The sequence below is a fragment of the Equus caballus genome, chromosome 28 (genome assembly GCF_041296265.1).
Source record: "Equus caballus isolate H_3958 breed thoroughbred chromosome 28, TB-T2T, whole genome shotgun sequence".
NCBI lineage: Eukaryota > Metazoa > Chordata > Mammalia > Perissodactyla > Equidae > Equus > Equus caballus.
This window is the reverse complement of record NC_091711.1, coordinates 51,580,780-51,600,487: the sequence shown is the minus strand read 5'-3', so window position 1 is coordinate 51,600,487 and position 19,708 is coordinate 51,580,780. Positions and strand designations below refer to the sequence as shown.

The 19,708-nt window shown below is 46.8% G+C and overlaps 1 protein-coding gene, 1 long non-coding RNA gene and 1 pseudogene across 7 annotated transcripts in view; 2 read left to right on the top strand and 1 right to left on the bottom strand.

Annotated features, from left to right (window-relative positions):
* SHANK3 (SH3 and multiple ankyrin repeat domains 3) overlaps window positions 1-714 on the bottom strand; it is a 51,684-nt gene extending 50,970 nt beyond the window's left edge. For 3 of the 5 annotated variants that reach the window (XM_023631529.2, XM_023631530.2, XM_023631528.2), the window contains exon 1: window positions 317-713. In XM_023631529.2, coding sequence (XP_023487297.2) covers window positions 317-598 — 282 coding nt within the window. In that variant the 5' untranslated portion in view covers window positions 599-713. Of the gene's footprint in view, window positions 1-316 lie in introns of all 5 variants that reach the window. The other 2 variants (XM_070254291.1, XM_070254293.1) reach the window with 2 other exon arrangements.
* Window positions 88-18,399, top strand: LOC138921252 (uncharacterized). Of its 2 annotated transcripts, none has more exons than XR_011433680.1 (3): window positions 88-217; window positions 14,372-14,549; window positions 17,017-18,399. It is a non-coding gene; the product is annotated as an uncharacterized lncRNA (long non-coding RNA). The 2 variants fall into 2 exon arrangements; XR_011433681.1 differs by lacking the exon at window positions 88-217 and adding an exon at window positions 2,953-3,119.
* LOC111771041 (succinate dehydrogenase assembly factor 3, mitochondrial pseudogene) lies at window positions 8,782-9,516 on the top strand (annotated as a pseudogene).
* Window positions 18,400-19,708: the final 1,309 nt, after the last annotated feature.

Below are 19,708 nucleotides of genomic sequence, written 5' to 3'. Positions count from 1 at the left end.
GGCGGAGTGGGCTCATGAGCGCGGACGGGCCCCGCACGGCCCCGCGCACGGCCCCGGGTGTCCGGGCCCCCGCGGGAGTCCGGGACTCCGGAGCCCATGCCGCGGACCTGTGCCTCCGCGTCCGGCGGGGGAGGCCCCGCCCCAAGGGCGGGGTTTCCCCGGGCCCCGCCCCCGCCCCGGCGCTGGGGAGGGTCCCCGCGGAGGCGGCGGGGGAGGGGTGAGTAGCCGCAGCCCCGGGTCTCCCGCGCCCGGCTCGGAGCGGGCGGGCGGGTTGGGGGCTGGGCGAGCAGGGCCAGGACCGGGCAGCGGGGCTCACCGTCTGCTGCAGGTCCGGGATGCCGACGCGCACGACCACGGCGCTGGACCCGGGGCCGTCCATCCCCGCGCCGGGGCCGGGGCCGCTCGCGGCCGGGAGCGGGGCGCACGGAGGCTCCGCGCGGCGCCCCGGCCCCCCCTGACCCCCCGCCGGAGCCCCGTCGGCCGCGCTGCGCGGGAGGGGGCCGGGGGGGGCCGGGGCCGGGGCCGGCGCGGGGGACAGCGGCGCCGAGGGCTCCGCAGGGGCGGCGGCGGCGGCGGCGGCGGCGCGACTCAGCTGCATCGGCCCCGGCTCAGCTCGGCGCCTGCCTTCCCCGGGGGCGGGGGCGGCGGCGGCGGGGGGAGGGGGCCTGAGCCGGGAGGGAAGCGGGGGTGGCAAAGGGGCCGCGCCGGAGGCGGGGGCCGAGAGGGCTCGGGGCCAACCGGGGCGCCGGGGGCGAGGGAGACTGTGCGGGGTCCCGGGGCGAGGTGGGAGGGTTCGGCGGGGGCCCTGGGGGCTGTGCCGGGGGTGTGGGGAGTCCTAGGCCTCGGTGTGGGGGGAGTGGCTGGGCAGCGAGGGCCTCACCGCCCTTGGGCTGCAGGCGAGCCTCCGCGGACCACTGAGCGAGATACGGCGAGGAGGGGTCCTGGGCCTGGGGTGGGGGCTGCGTTGGGCACAAGGACCAGCGGCAGGGCAGGAAGGGGAGAGAAAAACAGGAAAATTAATTTCCGTGGGTGGCAGCTTCTCTCCTACTCTATCGACCTCCCCACCCCACCCCATTCAAGGCCCGGGGGAGACGACGGGACCAACCCTGCCCCAATCCTGGGGGTGGCACGGTGGGGACGTCCCGGCCGGGGAGGGGCAGGGGGTTTCCTACAGCCAGAGCCAATTAACCCTCCGACTTAACCCCTATGGCCCCGCCAAACAGTATTCAGCGGGGTTACCCCACCTCCAGCCGAGTTTAGGGAGTTTGCTCCGGACTCTGAGGCCTGCCTCCCCTCCCCCTCCCCAGGCCCCCTGGTCCGCCTAGATCCGACGCCTATAGCCCCCTCCCTGTCACCTTAGCGACAACAGGATGGGGGCGCGACCTATGAGGTAGGGCTTAGGGGAGGGGGCGCTACTAGTCTCCACCTGCAAGGGGAAGTGAATTTTAGTTTTACGCGTTGTCGTGGCAACGCGGGAGGGGGTGATGAGTGGGTGGAGGAGCCGAGAGCGCAGAGAAGAAACTGGCTCAGGCACCACCGCCCCATTGGAGCATGCCAGGCCCCCCGACACTCATAAGCTTCACAGAACTACCCCAGTGGTGCGAAGTCCTGTGCCCCCAAGACCCCCCAGAGCAAAAAACAGCGCGAAACGTCAGCATATCCTTGATCTCCGAAGAAACAGGTGCTGACTCCCGCAGAACTCCACCAACATGCTTTGACTCCCCCCCAAAGAACAGGCCCTGACCCCCCCATAGCGGAACCACTCACACTCTCACAGGACACACGATAACTTTCACAGAACAACCCAGCATGGGGACACCGTCTGGTCCCTAGTTGAAAACAGCCCCTGACCCCCAGCCTGCCCACTTTCTCCAAGAGCTGCCCACGATCCCCTGAACCTCCCAGAAATAAACTTGAATGAACCCACACACACAGAGAAAACCTCCCTACCCCTCCCCACGACAACCTGGAAACACCTTAACCCCACACTAACAGTGCTTGACACCTCCTCCAAGAACAGCCCCCTCCCCACAGCCACCTTGACCACTACATGCCCACCACCAAGCACCCCCACCCAATGCCCACCCCGCTACCCCCAGAACAACCTCTGGTTGATCCTGGAGCGGGGCCCCTCTTCCTAAACACCAGCCCTGACCCCTGAGGGAGCCCTGGCTCTCTCCTCCCCCATTCACCGCCTCTTTAGGAATAATCTCTGCCTCCCAGGACTCCACTGACCCCGCAGAGTCGAATCTCCAGCGCTGTCTGTGGGTCAGGTCCTGCTTTCTCCCCAAGCCAGGGCGGACCCTCCCAGCTCGGAAGTGTGGCCCCAGGATGCCCAGACCTCCCACCCCTCTGTGCAGGCTCTTCCCAAGGCCACTGGCCCGGCCTGGGGGGAGCCAAGGGTCCCCTGGGGGCTGGGGCAGGATGGGAGGGGTGGGGAAACGGGGAGGGGGGGTGGAGGGAGCAGGAAGGGGCAGTCAGGAGCTCACTTATCTGCAGGAAGCACCTTGGGAAGCAGAGGTTTGGATTTCCTGTAGTCCAGCCCTGGAGAGAGGAAACTAGTGCTTCCCGGCCCCTCTCGTGTCTCCACCACCTTCCTGCCTGTCTCTCCCCTCCCGGTGTCACCCAGGCCCCCACCTCCCTACCCAGCCAAGAGCACCCCACCCCCACCCTGCCCTTCCTGTGTCCCTCCCACCACAACCTCCACCTTTACTCCCAGCTACCAACCTTCCATCCCTCTGTGGCCAGCTGTAAGGCCAGGAACATGCTCCCCAATCCTTGTTTGGGATGGAACGGAAGGAAGGGGCCAGGGCCTGGAGGAGCCTGCACCTCTCCCCACACCAGACTCAGAGCAGCCCTGGGCCTCTGTGCTCTCTCTACAAATCTGCCCTTGGCCTAGATGGCCACACGCCCACCTGCTATCCAGCCTGGACCTCATGGGGGACCCTTCAGCCTCCCCAGGCCTCCCCCTACCAACCCCCTGTCCTGGGTGGATCCAGCGACCCCACTCTAGTCCTACACCATGGCTGCTGAACATTTGGATGAAAACCTCACATCTTTGCTCATCAGCAACCAGGAGATTCATGGTCTCCAGGCTCAGCTGGGCCTGCACTGCCCAGGTAGGTAGCAGAGCCATTGCTTGGTTCTGGGTCCACAGAGTGCCTGGCACATAGAATGGGCACATATGAGCAAATCCAAGTCTGCAGCACTCCCCCACTTCGCCACCACCCCGGCAAACAGCAAAAATAACAACACTCAGAAGCACTTTACCCACATTACATCCTTCCATCCCTGCAACATGGTGGGTTTACAGAGGAGGAAACCAAGAGACAGGGGTGTCTTTGCCCTTTATTTTGTTGAGAATAAAAGAACCCCAGGTTCCTCACCACCTCCCCTATACCTTCTGAGCCACCCTCCCTCAGAAGGTCCACGAGACTCAGACTCACCTCCCCGGCAGGGTATCCCTTTGCCTGACCCTGCCCACCTCCCTGGCCCAGCCCCGCCCCACTCTGCTCTCCTATCTCTGTCCTCGAAGGTGAGGATTCACCAGACCCCATGGCCCCTCTGCTTCCCCACTGCTTCCATCCAGGGCCAAGATTCCAGACAGATCCATCTTCTCACCATTCCCACTTCTTCCCCACATTCTCCCACCTCACGCATTCAGACACAGACAGATGTCATAGGGTCTGGGCGAGCTCACGTGGGCAAAGCACTCAGATCAGTGCCTGACACAGGGGCACTGCCCTGGATGGACTGCCCACCACCCTGCAGCTGCCCCCAGGCCGACAGGACACTGCAAAACCCCAACTACCTGTGGCTTCTGCTTCAGCATTCACTCAGCCCTCTGATGCCCAATGCCCATACCCTCATGGTCTCAAGCACCCTCCTTTGTGGTGGCCTGCACCAGCCCCACCTCCTGGCCCTCCTGGTTGGCTTTTCTCCTGGTGGCTTGTTTGCTGCACTTTAGCTCAGATGTGCCCCCTCCTGCATCATGCCGTCCTTCCCTCCTTTTGCACTACTGGGGCCCACTTCCTGACCCCAGTCCCAACCCTGCCCTCCCTCAGCCCACTGTGGCCTGGTCCCCACAGACACCACCCGCTCGTGCTAACTCCACAGGCTGGTCTCTCTCCTGCCTCACCTGATGCCCTCTGGAGGCCTCACCCCCTTGATTTCTGTGACAACTCATGGCGGGTGGGGGACTGATGGGTGTCCTGCTCTTGGGCTCTCTCTGGCTGCCCTTCCTCTTCTCTCCAGCATGCACTCTTTCCCCAAGTGGACCCACCTCCCCCAGGTTCCTCCACTTCCCCCAGGATCCTCCACCCCTTACTCTGATCCATTTCTGTTTCATCTGCAGCACCTGCTGTCTTCTAACATACTCTGTAATTCACTCATTTGTGGTTTATTGTTTAGTATCTGTCTTTCCCACTAGAACCAGGCTCCCTGTGGAGAGGGAGCTCTGCCTGTTGGGTTCACTGATGTGTCCAGGGCCCTGGAATAGTGCCTGGTGCACAGGAGATGCTCAATGTATATCTGCTGAGCAGATAGATCAAAGCTTCAACTTTCATCTACAAGCTGTTCACACCCAACTTTCTCTCCAGATCAGACCCTCTTCCAAACTCCAGAGCAGTTTGTATGAGGCAGGAATCCTTGACTGTAAAAGTGTCTGCATCTGGTGTATCTTTTGTGGGTAGATTTTTTATTGCTTCTAGTTACTTACTATCTATCAGTATATTTAGGTTCTGTTTCATCTTGAGTCTGATTTGTTAAGTTTTACTTTTCCAAGAATGTTAATTTATTTCTAAAGAATCAGCTTTTCATGTTGTTAATCATCCCTATTTTCTATTTTATTTTATTCTGTTCTGTTTATTTCTCTCTGCTTTTTAAAAAATTTCGTTATGATTCCTTTTCTAATTTCTTGAGCTGGATGCTTAACTCAATTTTTCGTTAAGTAAAATTTTCTGGCAAAAGCATTTAAGGGTATAAATTTCCAAGTGCCCCTTTAATTATGTCCCTTATGTCTTGATAAGTAGTGTTGTTCATTTCATCTCGTTCTGATTTTGTAATATCAATTATATGTTTTGGCTTGAGAATTGCTGAAAAGTGTGCTTATTTAAGTTTTCAAATGTATACTAGGTTTTTTTGGAGGGAGGATTAACTTTGGTTAATGATTTCTTATTTTGTCGCATTATGGTCAGAAAAGGTGGTCTACGTAATCTGATCCTGGGGATTTTGTGAAGACTTCCTTTGTAGCTGTGCATGTGGCCCATTTTTGTAAAGGTTTTCTATCTGTTCAGTAAGAATTGTTGGATGCAAGGAGATATGTGTATATATATATATATATATATATATATAAGTAATCTCCATCATATCAAGCTTGTTAATTGTATTATTCAAATATTCTATATCCTAATTTTCCATCTGCTTGATTTATAAATTATCAAGAGAGGTGGGTTAAAATCTCACTGCTGTGGTGGGGCTGGCATAGTGTTAAGTTTGTGCACTCTGCTTTGGTGGCCCGGGGTTCATGGGTTCGGATCCTGGGTGCGGACCTAGCACCACTTGTTGAGCCACGCTGTCATGGCATCACACGTGCAATAGAGGAAGATTGGCAGAGATGTTCGCTCAGGGCCAATCTTCCTCACCAAAAAAAAAAAAAAAATCCCACTGCCATGGTACATGGCTTTGTCAGTCTCTCCCTGAAATTTTGCCAATTTTGGTTTTATGTATTTTGAGACTTTGTTTTTAAATGCTAAGCTTTATGATTGTTATAACTTCCTGATAAATTGTTCCTTGTATCATTATATGGTACCCCTCTTTATCCCTAAGAATGCTTTTTTGCCTTAATTTTATTTTTTCATAAAGTAATTAATTAATATAGCCACAGCACTTTTTAAAAAAATATTGACCTCATATATCTTTTCTCATCATTTTCCTTTTACCCTTTCTATGTCTTATATTGTTGGATGTGTTTCTAGTGAATAGTGTGTGTACCTAGATTTTTTTAAAAAAACAAACTTACAATTTTTAACCTTTAGTGGTATGTCTATTGTGACTAATGATATGTTTTCATTGACTTTTTTTAACTTTTTTTTTAAGGAAGATTGGCCCTGAGCTAAGATCTACTGCCAATCCTCCTCTTTTTGCTGAGGAAGGCTGGCCCTGAACTCACATCTGTGCCCATCTTCCTCTATTTTATATGTGGTATGCTGCCACAGCATGACTAGGTCTGTGCCCAGGATCCGAACCTGTGAACCCTGGTCTGTGGAAGCAGAGCGCACGAACCCAACCATTACACCACTGGGCCGGCCCCTTCATTGATTTTTTTCCATCTTATTTTGTGTTGTCTATCTTTTTCCTCTGTGCTTCTTTTTTCCTCCCTTTCAGCCCTCCATTGGGTTGATCAAGTTTTCTGTATTCCCCTTTCCCTCAACTCCCATTGATTTGGAAGTTATGCATTCTCTTTTTATCATTTTCATAACTACACTTCAATTTTCAACATACATAATTGACAATGTCTAAAGTTAATTAGTATCTCTACCTTCCTTTCATGTAATAATAAGAATTTAGATTACTTTAACTACAGTCACCTCTCTCATCCTACAGGTTTTTGTCCATGTTGTTTTTACCTCCAGATTAATCATTCTCGTCATTACTGCTATTGTCACCATGGGACAGTGAAGCTTATTCAGCCACGTGTTAACTGGTGTCTCTACTCGCTGTTCCTTCTTGCATGTCACTCTTTCCTTCTGCATTGAATTTTCTTCTTCCTGAAAGTACATGCTTTAGAAACCTTTTTAATGAATGTCTGGTAGTGACAAATTCTTTCAGTCTTTGAAATGTTTTATTTCACCTTCATTCTTGAATAATAATTTAGTCAGTGTAGAATTCTAAATTGGCAATTATTTCCTCTCAAAACTTCGAAGATTTTTCTCTCTGTGTGCTGTGTTCTGGGTAATTTTCCCAGTTCTGACTTTATCTCACCAATTCTCTCTTTGACTTTGTTTAATCTGCTGTTATGTTAATCCCATCCATAGAGATGGGGTTTTTTTTAATAGAGTTTTCAATTTCAGTAACCATAGATTTTATTTCTAGAAGCCCTATTTGGTACATTGTCAAATCTGCTTGCTCTTTCTTTATATTGGCTTTTTCTTTTTTATTTAATTCAATTTTTAAATTTCTTCTTTTGTCTTTAATCATTTCAAACATATTTATTTTTTAATTACTAGTCAATAGCTCTAATATGTGAACTTTTTGGTGGTCTAATCCTGCTCTTTGTGACATCTACCAACTCCCACTCATGGTAGATTATTTCTATAAGAATTCTGTGGTTTGGGGTTATGAACTCAGATGGGCCTGTGTTTGTTGGGAATCCTGAGCAGCCTGGGTATGTCCCTCCAGAGGAGTACCACTAGCCCAGGACTTTTTTATGTTAATTTCATGGCTTGGTGGTCTTGAGGACTACAAAGAGTAACATAATTCATACTCCAAAACCAATAGAGACAGGCAATGGTTACAGCTTCACAGGGAGATTTTCCCACAGGGAGACCACCACAAAGCTTTATGAAAATTGTTTAAATGAAAAATAAATGTGGGGGCTGGTCATGTAGCCTAGTGGTTAAGTTCAGCAGGCTTTGCTTTGGCAGGCTGAGTTCACAGGTTCAGTTCCTGGGCGCAGACCTACACCACTCATCAGCCATGCTGTGGCAGCAATCCACATGCAAAATAGAGGAAGATTGGCACAGATATTGGCTCAGGGCTAATCTTTCTCAAGCAAAAAAGAAAGAGGAACATTGGCAACAAATGTTAGCTCAGTGCGAATCTTCTCCGGGAGAAAAAGAAAGAAATGTGCAATAAGAATTATGGAAGTAGATTACTCAGCAAGGTTTTTGAGCACTACATGTCATTCTAAGTGTATGACATGTATTAACTCATTCAGTTCTCACAGAATCACTGAGCAAGCCCCTGTTGTCCTCATTTAACAGATGAAGAAACAAAAGCAAACAAGAGTAAGTAACTTCACTTGTCCAAAGTCACGTGTGGCCAGTCATTAGAGAAACCAGGATTTGAAGCTTGGCGGGGGCATGTGACCCAAGCAGAGCCAATGAGAATCCTGCCCTGGGATTTTACTTCTCATAACTGAGAGAAGAAACTCTTTGTCCACTCTTGGGATACATAAGAGAGATATGAACTCAGCAGCTGCTGGTAACCAAGATTCCAGCCTTGAGAAGAAAGTGACACTGAGAGAAATAGAGATATGAGAGACAAGAAAGGTTCTGAAAGGGTTGAAGTCCCTAAACTTAGTCCTTGAAATCTGATAGCACTTCTGCTTTTCTTGCACTTGGTTTCAAGAGCCAATACATTTCCCTTCTTCTGGGTTGAAAGTCCACAGAGTGGAGAGGTTGAAGGGCTGGACTTGGACCAGGTCCCTGGATTAGAATTCCAGCTCAGCCACCAAATACCCAGATGGCCTGGGAAACCTTAGCCTCCACCTTCATGTGTGCTCTGGCAAGTTGAGGACAATAGTAGGAACTATTTTATCCCCTCATTCGTTCTGGCCACGTGCCTTCCTTGGGGAGCTGGGTATGAGGCAGGGCACCTGCCATCAGGGGCTTACAAGTCAGCTCCTGACCTCCTGGGCTATTCAGCAGGCTGGATGAGGTAAGTGCATGTAAAGTGCTCACCATATGCCCAGTACATAGTAAATACTCAAATTTTTTTATCATCCTAAAGCTAGTTCAAATTTGCTTTCTGTCGTCTCAACCAGAGGTGTGCATTCTAATGAACATTCTTCACGTGTATTGGCAAATTTAGGGTGATGTGAAGGGATGGCTGATCTTTGTTGTATGTTCTTAGAAAGAGCGTTAGACATGAAATATTATTTTAGGTCTGTAGTCCATATGCAGTGCTATGCCAGCCTGGCATGTCTCACGGGTCTGGGCCTTGTACTGGTGCCTCTTGCTGCTGCGCAGGGTTCTGCCCCTGAGCTCAAAACTCCTAGTGACCAGTACATGAAGGATGAATTTAGGAGACATAAGACTGTTGGTTCTGAGGAGGCCCAGTGTTTCTTGCAGGAATGGGAGGTGTATGCAGCAGTTCTGTGGCAACAAGCTAATGAAAACAGACAAAATTCAACTGAAAAAGCATGTTTTGGGACCACCCTACCAGAAGAAAAACTTAGTGACTTTCGGGATGAACAAACTGGACAGTTGCAGGAGCTGATGCAGGAAGCCAGTAAACCCAATAGGCAATTTAGTGTCACAGACTCTAAGAAAGTGACTCTAATCTATGCAATAAAGCCTAACCAAGCGTTTTATGTTCAGAACCACTTAACTTCCATTGTTTTTAAAAATTTATTTCTTCAGCCTTTAGGCTTTGAGAATGCCTAGTGTTAATGAGGTATTGTTTTACTTGGAGATGTCATGAATGCTACCTGCAATGTGTAGATCAAGATCACTAGTGGATGAAGCTTTACATTATTGAAGTAACAGTGCTTGATGGAATATGAATTTTGGACTAAACAAGAAAGAATGGCTCTAAAACCGACAAAACTGGGGCTGGCCCAGTGGCACAATGGTTAAGTTCACACGTTCCGTTTCAGCGTCCAGGGCTTCCCTGGTTCGGATCCCAGGTAGGGACATGGCACTGCTTGGCAAGCCATGCTGTGGCAGGCATCCCATATATAAAGTAGAGGAAGATGGGCACAGTCTTGCTCAGCAAAAAGAGGAGGATTGGTGGCAGATGTTAGGTCAGGGCTGATCTTCCTCAAAAAAAATAAAAATAAAAAATAAAATGACAAAACTGTGGAATTTTGCCAAAGATTTTTTATATATAAATTTGTTTTTAATGCTATTCTTGTTCAAGCGTTAGCCTCATCGCTTTAGCTTCATCAGATAAATATATCATGATAATGATAGATGTGGAATTCCAACAAGGTTATTATTTAAACACAATGTCATCCTGAAAGTTTTATTATTTCTACTTTAATAATACATACATGACTATTCTTTTAAATCCCTTTCTCCCCTAGTCATTGTTTATTTACAATGAAAGGTTAAAAAGAAGCTTTAAGGTTCAGTATTATACTATCATTATATAATAGATTATATATCATATAATTCATTTCTACAATACTTATTAACAAAACAGATTACCCCTAAAAATACTATTTTACCAGTGAAAGTAAAAGTGAAAAATATCTGCCTAATTAATTTCACTTTCAGGATTCCAGTTACCTTTTCGTTCAGGACTATGAATTTTGCCCACATTTGCCCCTCTTCCTCCCAAAGGTCACTCACAATTCAGTAACTATCTGGTTTTTAAATTAGTTTGGGAGAAAATACATAACATAAAATTCACTATCAATCATTTTTAAGTGTACTGTACAGTATTGTTAAAAAGAACAATGCATGTTTTTTAAAAATAAATCCATCCCAGTGTTGGAAGAGAGGCACATGAATTGAGGATGGAACGACAATTTAAAGGAATCTCTGGAAGACATGCTGCAGATGGGATCAGAAGATGGAAAAGCCAACGAAGCTGAAGAGTTGGCCACACAGCCCAAATGACACGAGGCTGCTGGGAAAGGGAGCAGTGGCACAGTGCGGTCAGCTGACTCCAGCCACAGGGCACAGAACTGCTCCCCAAGTACAGTGGAGGGGCTGGAGACACCCCTGGGCCAGGGGAGAAGTGGAGCAGCCACTGCAGGGAGGGCTTAGCTTTAAAAAAAAAAAAAAAAGGTGATTCCTAGCCCCTCCTTCTCCACTTTCTCAATTACAGGAGATCCCTGGCCTACTTTCTGCCACAGTCCCCTTCCACCCACCAATCCTGGCCCTCCATCCTGAAGGGAAGCCCTCCTGGGGATAAATCCCACTCAGTTCATCCTTTTTGTTCTGAATAGTATTCCATTTTAGGAAAATACCACATTTTGCTTATCAGTTCATCTGTTGATATCCATATTTGGGTTGCTTCCAGTTTGAGACAATTTGGAATAAAACTGCTATGAACATTTGTGTACAAGTTTTTGTGTGGACTCATGCTTGCATTTCTCTTGGGTAAATCCTTAGGAATAGAATAGCTATGTCTTATGATAGGTGGGTGCTCACTTTTTAGGAAATGGGCAGTCTTCCAGGATGGTGGTACCATTTTACATTCCAGCTTCTTCCATTTCCTCCACATTCTTACCAACACTTGGTTGCCTGTCCTTTTTTTGTTTTTTGGTAGGAAGATTGGCCCTGAGTGAACATCTGTGCCAATCTTCCTCTATTTTGTATGTGGGACGCCACCACAACATGGCTTGATGAGCGGTGTGTAGGTCCACACCTGGGATCCAAACCTTCAAACCCTGGGCTGCTGAATCAGAGCACGGGAACTCAACCACTACACCACCAGATGGCCTGCCTTTTTAATTTTAGCCATCTTAATGGATATGTAGCAGTATCTCCTTGTGTGTTTAAATTTGCATTTCCCTGATGACTAATGATGTTGAGGCTCTTTTCATGTGCTTATTGGCCATTCACATGTCTTCTTTTGTGAAGCATTGATTCAAGTCTATTGCCCATTTTTTTAAAAAACTGGTTAATTTGACTTATTGAAATTCAGGAGCTCTTTATATATTCTGGATGTGAGTTTTTTGTAAGATATGCTTACTGCAAAATTTCTCTAATTTTGTAACTTGCCTTTTCACTTTTGTAACAGTCTCTTTCAAAGAGCGAAAGTTTTTCATCATTATAGGATCTATTTTTTTTCTTTTATTGTTCGTAGTTTTTGTGTCCTATCTAAGAAATCTACCTACCACAAGATCACAAAAATTTTCTCCTGTGTTTTCATCTAGAAGCTATTGTTTTAACTTTTACGCTTAGGTCTATGATTAATTTTAAGTTAATTTTTATTTATGGTTTCAGGAAAAGGTTGATGTTCATATTTTCCCTTTTGGGATATCCAGTTGTTTCACATTTTTTATATTTAAAAATATTTTTTATTGTGGTGAAATATATACAACACAAAACTTACCATTTTAATCATTTTTAAGTGTATAGTTCTGTGGCATTAAGTACATTCACATGCTTATGCAACCATCATCACCATCCATCTCCAGAACTTTTCCATCATCCCACACTGAAGCTCTGTCCCGTTAAACCCTAACTCCCCATGCCCCTCCCCCAGCCCCCCAGCGTCCACCATCCACTTTCTGTCTCTAGGAGTTTGACGACTGTAGGGATCTCCCAACACCATTTTTGAAAAGACTTTCCTTTCCCACTGAATTACCTTTGTATCCTTGTTGAAAATCAGCTAACCACATATATGTGGGTCTATTCCTGAACTTTCTATTCTTTCCCTTTAATCTATATTTATATACTTTCTCCAATACCACATTGTCTTAATTTCTATAACTTTATACTAAATCTTGAAATCAGACAGTATAAGTCCTACAACTTTGTTCTTTTTTAATTTTGTTGGCTATTCTAGATCATTTTCATTTCTATATAAATTTTAGAATCAGCTTGTCAATTTCTACAAAAATAAAAAAACCTGCTGGGAATTTGATTGATATTGCATTGAGTCTATAAATATATTTAGAGAGAATGGACATCTTAACAATATTGAATCTTCCAGTGTATGAACATGGTATATCCTCTCATTTATTTCAGGTTCTTTAATCTATCTCAGCATGGCTTAGTAGTTTTCAGTGTAGACTTCTCACACATTTCTGTTACATTTATTCCTCAGAATTTTGTTATTCCACATTATTGCAAATGAAAATTTTAATTTCATTTTATAATTGTTTGTTGCTAGTATATAAAAATATAACTGATTTTTGTATATAAACTTTGTAGCCTGTAACCTTGTTAAATTCACTTAATTCCAGTAGCATTTTTATAGGTTTCTTAGGATTTTCTATGTAAACAATCAGGTCATCAGCAAATAGCAAAATAGTTCCTCCTTTTGAATTTTTATGCCTTTTATTGCTTTTTCTTGCCTTGTGGCAATGGCTAGGACCACCAGCACAGTGTCATATAGAAGTGGTAAGAGCAAGCATCCTTGCTTTGCTCTCAATCACAGGCAGAAAATGTTCGATATTTCACCATTAAAGCATGGTGTTATCTGAAGGTTTTTTGTAGATCCCCTTTATCTAATTTAGAAAGTTCCTTTCTATGTCTGCAGAGAGTTTTTCTCTGAACAGATGTCTGACCCTCTTAAGGAACTTTTTTGAACCCTTGCCCAATGACTCTGCTTACATCTTATTGGCCAGAACAGGGTCTGGCTGCAAGTGAGGCTAGGAAATGTTCTTTCTTAGATGAGCACATTGCTGACCCCTACAAAATCAGGGCCCTGTTAATAAGGAAGAAGGCATAATGGATATTAGAATAGGCAACTAGCAATCTACAACCCTGGGTATATAATTCTAGATTAACAGTTATTTGCACTTCATATTTTTAACATACTATTCTATTATGATCTGAGTTCTATTGTTGCCATTGAAATAAATGCTATTTTTAATTGTTTTTCTTTCTGTAGGTACTTTCCCGTCTTTCTGGCTACTTTTAAGATCCTGTTTTCCTTAATATTCCTTGTTTTCAACATGATGTGCCTGGGTGTTGTTTTAGTTTTAGTTGTCCTGTTTGGGATTTGTCATGATTCCTGACTCTGAGGAGCTATGTCTTTCATCAAATCTGGAAATTCTCTGCTATTTCTTCTTGAATATTGTATCTCCTCAGTATCTCCTATTAAAAATATATTAGACCTCATGAATGAACCTTGAAAACATTATGTGAAGTGAAATAAGCCATTCACAAAAGGACAAACTTTGCATGACTCTACTTACGTGAGATGCCTAGGATAGGCAGATTCATGGAGACGGAAAGCAGAAGAGAGGTTACCAGGGGCTCAGGGAAGGACAAAATAGAGAATTGTTTAATGGGCACAGAGTTTCTGTTTGGAATGATGAAAAAGCTCTGGAAATGGATGGTGATGATGGTTCTACAACATCGTGAATATATTTAATGAAATTGTAAAGTGTGAAATTTTTTTTAAGATTTTTAAATATGTTAGACCTTCTCATTCTAACGTCTGTAAAATGCTCTCATCTCCTAGTCTATCTATTTTGTATGCTGGGTATTTCTTTGGACCCATCTTCTAGTTTAATAATTCTAAGCTGTGTTTAGTCTGCTATTTAACCTGCCCAATAAAATTTCAATTATTATATTTTTCATCTATAAAGTTATATTTTGTTCCTTTTTAAGTCTACCAGATTCTTTCTTTTATTTTTTCTTTCTGATCATTTCTGATAGTTTCTTATTACTTATTCAGGTTTTCAATTGCATCTTTTTTTCTCTGAACATTTTTAGCACATTTACATGTTTTGTGATTTTAGGTTGTGATCTCATGTTTGGCTAATCCAATCTGTGGGAGCCTGGAGGGATTGTGTGCTCCTCCAGAGATGGTCTGCATTTGCTCTGGCTAGATGCCCCAGTGCTGCCAACCTCACACCACTTCAACTCAATTCCAAACCACCTGGGTAGTATACGTTTAAAACCCACATCCATTTGAAGGTAAGTCTATACTATGAATTCTGAAGGGAGATTTGATTTCCATCTTGTGGTGAAGTCATTACAAAATCTTTCATTTCTCTTTCCTGGAAAGCAGATTTTTTTCTTTATATCCTTTCACTGAAATTGTAGATCTTTAGAAGTCTTGACTTTATGTGAGAATCTGAATTCCAGTTTCTTATATTGCATGCGCCCAAACCCCTGTCTCTTGCTTTCTATGCAACCATTAAAACCCAAAGCTTTAAGTTCCCGGTATTGAGAATGTCCCCAATATCATACTTGCTTACCCTGTTGCTTTCTCCACTTCATTTTGTGTCTCTGGGGATATCCCTTGCTTTCTTTCAAGCTCAGCTATGCATTTAAAAGAATGCTTATTATATTTTAGTCAGCATTTCCAAGTGCTTTGAGATAGAGGGGTTTTAGATTACATTGTTGGAAATCTGTTTTTCTTATTCAGCCAGAGCAGTCAGCACATGTAAACGTTTAATGATTGTTTGCTGGACAGATATTAAGTGAATGCATAAATGAACAGAAGAACATTCTGCATTTTAAAACGTTTATTACACACACACACGTGCACACACACTCACACACATACTCCAAAGTATGAGGCACTAGGAATATAGCAGTGATTAGAAGGGTCCCACCTGGTCAACCACGTCCTCTCATTCACTGAGGACTTTAGCATCTTGATCACAAGCTGCCTGCTCCCCCTAAGTTCTGACATCATCCATGTCCCTCCAAGTGATCCCTCACACCATGGCCTCCCAGTTCCTTGACCTCTCATCTCACTGACCGTAAAAGCTAGGGTTTGGATGTAGACGACAGGCCCTGTATGGCCAGTCTGAGCAGAAAGAGATTTAATCCATGGAATTACAAAGTCATTGGAAGGACTGAAAGAGAAGTGTCTAGTCTGAGCTTCTAGAAATACACTCTCCCTCAATACCACCATAGAACTCGTTCCCCAGGGAGTTACTCTTTTTGCCACAGACAGCAAACTGAGGCATCAGAAAGCCCATGCCCCAACAGCTGACTACAACAGACCACCCTCTCAGCTGAGGTCTGTATTTCTCAGCCCCTTTTGCATCTAGGTAAGGCCATGTCATAGAGTTCTGGAATCAATTTAGGTAGAAATGATCTGTGCCACTCCTAGGCCTGACCCATAAATACCTCCTACTCGATCCCTGGATACTCTCTCTTCACCCTCCTGCTGGCTGGATGTGGGCATCCAGGATGACCTTAAATCCACATGTCCAAAATGGCAGCTCTTCCTTTGGCCTGGGCCCCCAAATGAGTATGGAGTCCCCCATTCCTGCCCATGTTGCAAACTGGACTTTCTGTGAGTAAGAAATAGACATCTAATGTATTAAGTCATTGAGATTTGGGGGTTTATCTGTCAAAGTAGCTGGTGTTTCCTCAACCAACATAGGAGGGGAACTCCAGGAGCCTCCATTGGGCTTCCCACCTTGAGAGTCCTTGCCTGGATCAGCAGGTAGTGTTGTACTGGCCAGCTGGTCAATATATCTATTCAAATCATATGTTTCAGTACCAGGGAAATTAATACAAGATAGATTCACACACCCACTGTGTCCATTGTGAGATCGACTGTGGCTCAAAATGCATGTCTCACCTAACCTCCAAAGCCCCCCTCTCATCAGTGGACTACAGGGGCATCAGTGTCTGGGAAGTGGCAGTAGCTCAGAGCCAGTGGCCAACAACGCCTGCGAGCCAGGATGTCCCTTCCCCCAGTGTGTGGCCATCCTGGCCAAAGACTGCACCTCCCTGCGGGGGAAGCCAGGGGGAAGACTTAGTACAGCCTTGAGTATTTCTGCCAGGTCTTTCCCTCCAGCAGACAGCTCCAGGTCTGCGAGTGACTCATGTCCAGGAATTGGAAGAGGAGCTATGACTCTCCTGCATTATGAGTCAAGTCCGGGCCATGTTCCTGAGACCCAGGGTCTTTCCACCACTGCCCCCACCTCCACTGGCACTGCCCTCTGTTTTTGTCTTGGAGGGTGACTCCATGACCAATGAACCAAAGGTCTCTGAGGCCACACCATTTTGCTTGACCATGATGATGACCACACCTGCCTGGACACGTGGTCCCTGCCACCCTGTTATCTCTTCACCCCATTTCATTTCCACCCTACAATGCCCAGCCCCCCAGAGCCTCTCAAGGGTGTTGTTGTTCCCCTCCCTACTCTAAAGTATACCCTTGAATGTCTTAGTGAGGGGATGTCCTCCGGGCACTCTCAGAGGACAGTTAGGGGACAACTGAGCAGGTCAAGAACAATACATTCCTATCTCTCTTGACCTTTGGATACCCTTTTTCTCCATTAAACCAAGGAGTCTCCAGCATCTCAGCTTCATTCTCATGGGCTGTCAGGAGCCTGGTTTTAATTACCAAACAGTCAACACCACCCAGCCCTTCAGATCTAGAACCTATGCTCACTGTCACTTCTGCCTGATTTAGGATCGTCTTCCTCCAATATCCACTCCTCAGAACTTTGCTGAAGGAGATTTGCAAAATGGTGCAATTATCTTCGTGTCCAAGCCTTCTCTTCCTGTGGTTACTTTAAATTGCCCCTGTTCTGCCCTGGAATGCTGGACTATGACTCACCTAGGTGCTTGCCCTGCATTCTTTGCATTCCTCAAGCCCTTGGACCCCTGCACTGGCCGCTGCCTCTCACCCCACGACAGCTGGACCTGGACCAGGCCCTGCAGTGGGGCGTCCTGACTGCAGTAGACACTGAATCTAGAGTCTGCTGCCTGCAGCCACTTTGGGGACCAAATATTGGATCTGCTCAAGAAGATGTTCTTCTTGAGCTCCAACTAGTTCCTTGAAAGCACTGGAAAGGAAAAATTTTCCCACATCTGGTCTGGGCAGAGCTTTCTTCTGAGAAGAAATTAGTGTTCCTAACAAAATGCTCATGCAATGATCTGATGAACTTCAATGAGGGTATGTCATTTTGGGGAACTAATTACCCAACCAGCTGAGTGACATTCATGGCGAGTGATCTGTGACCAGAGGTTGTTTCCGTGTCTAGTCTGACGGTGATTCTCCTTCCTGCCCTGGATGAGTCTCTGAAGTGTTCTCTCAGGCGCCTGTCCCTTGCTTGCAAGATTGCAATAAAAACAGACCCCTGCTTGTAATTCAACTGTCTGACAAGTTGTCTTCACCTCTCCTCTTTATTGTCACCCAGATAACCCTTATCTTCCCGAGGCCTCAGCTAAGATGCCCCCTGTGGGAGATCCTCCCCAGCTGGAAGCTCTCATGGCCCCTGCCCAGCACCACCCATCACCCACATAATGACAATAGCAGTAATAATAGTACAGACTTGCCACAAGCCAGCTGGGACTAAGTCTTGCCTCCCACCAATGGGATGAGGGATGAGTGGATACTACTGTAATCCTCCATTTATGGGAGCCCAGGAGCAGCAGCTCACACCTGGGCAGAGGGGTGGGAGAGGGAGCTTGGGGGTCAAGGAAGGCCTCAGTGAGAAAGTGACATCCCAGTGGACCTGAAGAAGAGGAAGGAGCCAGCTAATATGGAGTCAAGAATTCCAGACAGGGAACAGCAAGCTCAGAAGCCTGAGGCTGGAAGATGCCTACTGATCTGCAGTCATTGGAGCAGGATGCTGAGGGCAGCGCCACAAAGAGCCATACCACCTCACGCCAGCCACAGCACTCCTGAACAGTGCTTCTCCCTCCTGCTCAGAACTGAACCCCGTTTCATCAAACCTAGCATAAAATATTCAAACGTAACTTTCTCTGGGTTTTCATTTCCTTATGAAGGCTCCCATGTCACATAAAACTTAGAAAAATTAAACAAATTTGTATGCTTTTCTCTTGTTAATCTGTCTTTGTCAGTTTAATTTTCAGACCCAGCCAGGGAACCTCTGAGGGTCACGGAAAACTTTTTCCTCCACTACAATAGCCAAGGAACAGGGTGAGGGTCAGTGGAGAGAAAATTACTGAGGAAACATCAAGGATCAGGGAGGATTCTGGCTAAACTGACCTACCAAGATTCTTGTTAAAGGCAGACCAGGGTGATCAGGCATCAGCTGGGGATGGTGGGGGGTCAAGAACCTGATCAGACATGAGGGTGGAGGGTTCTTGATAAACTGACTTAGCAAGGTTCTTGCAAAACTAGGTTTTACAAGGAAGTGCACAGATGGGCCTAGGATAAGGTTGTGAAGCCTAACTAAAGCTTGATCAAGCAAAGAATCGTTGTCCACCTGCCACCCTCCCCTCAGATGAGGCATGCACCTGCCAGCAGAGCCCTTCTGGAACTGAGACCAACCACATAGCCTCAAGGGGGCTGAGGGGAGGAAATACAACCTGGGTGGGCCAGGCTGGGGAGCAGGAACGTGCATGCTGAGAGCAAAGAGGATGGAGCTGACCCAAGGGGGGAGGTGGAGGCCTGGGTGGATGGCTTCCAGTGTCCTGGGTCCCCACATCAGCTGGTCCCAGGCTCTGCTGCAGAACGCCTTTCTGTGGGCCAAGTGTTCTCACTGAAGCAGCTCGCCCACCCCACCCACCCCATGCAGGCCCAGGAGATGGACACCTCTCTCACCCCTGTCCTAGCTGCAGAAAGACAAGACCCACAACACTCATTGCAAGGCCCCTTTCCTAACTGTGGGCGTTAGTTCCAAATTAGCAATGTCCCAGGCGTCCAGAGTCACTTTCCGCACCCTGGCGGGCTGCCTCTCATCCGGGCTCTGTCCCAAGCTGACCCTCCTGCTGGCTCCCACAGCAATGCCAAAAAAGAACTCACATCTCCAAAAGACTCAGACACCTGCAGCGGCTTGCCTTTGAACAAACATAGCTGGCAGCACATGCACCCCCTCCCCCGTCCAGAGGTCAGGACTGGGCTGGCTCAGTTATCCCGTGTGCACACACCTGAGCAGCCTTCAGAAACCACAGGGGAAAGTGCCAGCTATTTGCATAACATTACAACCACAGGCAGCTCTTCCTGAGAAGAAGGGCAGGTCCTCCATCGCTTGCAGCTGAAAGGGAAGAAAGTGCTTTTGGTTGATTCCTTTTAAACTCCAATTCACAGCGCCAACCAGCTGTGATAGCTCCAATTACAGGTTCAAAGATTTCTGGGCCACAGAAAAACTTTCTGTCCTGGCCACCAGCCCCATACCGCTCCTACGCACAGG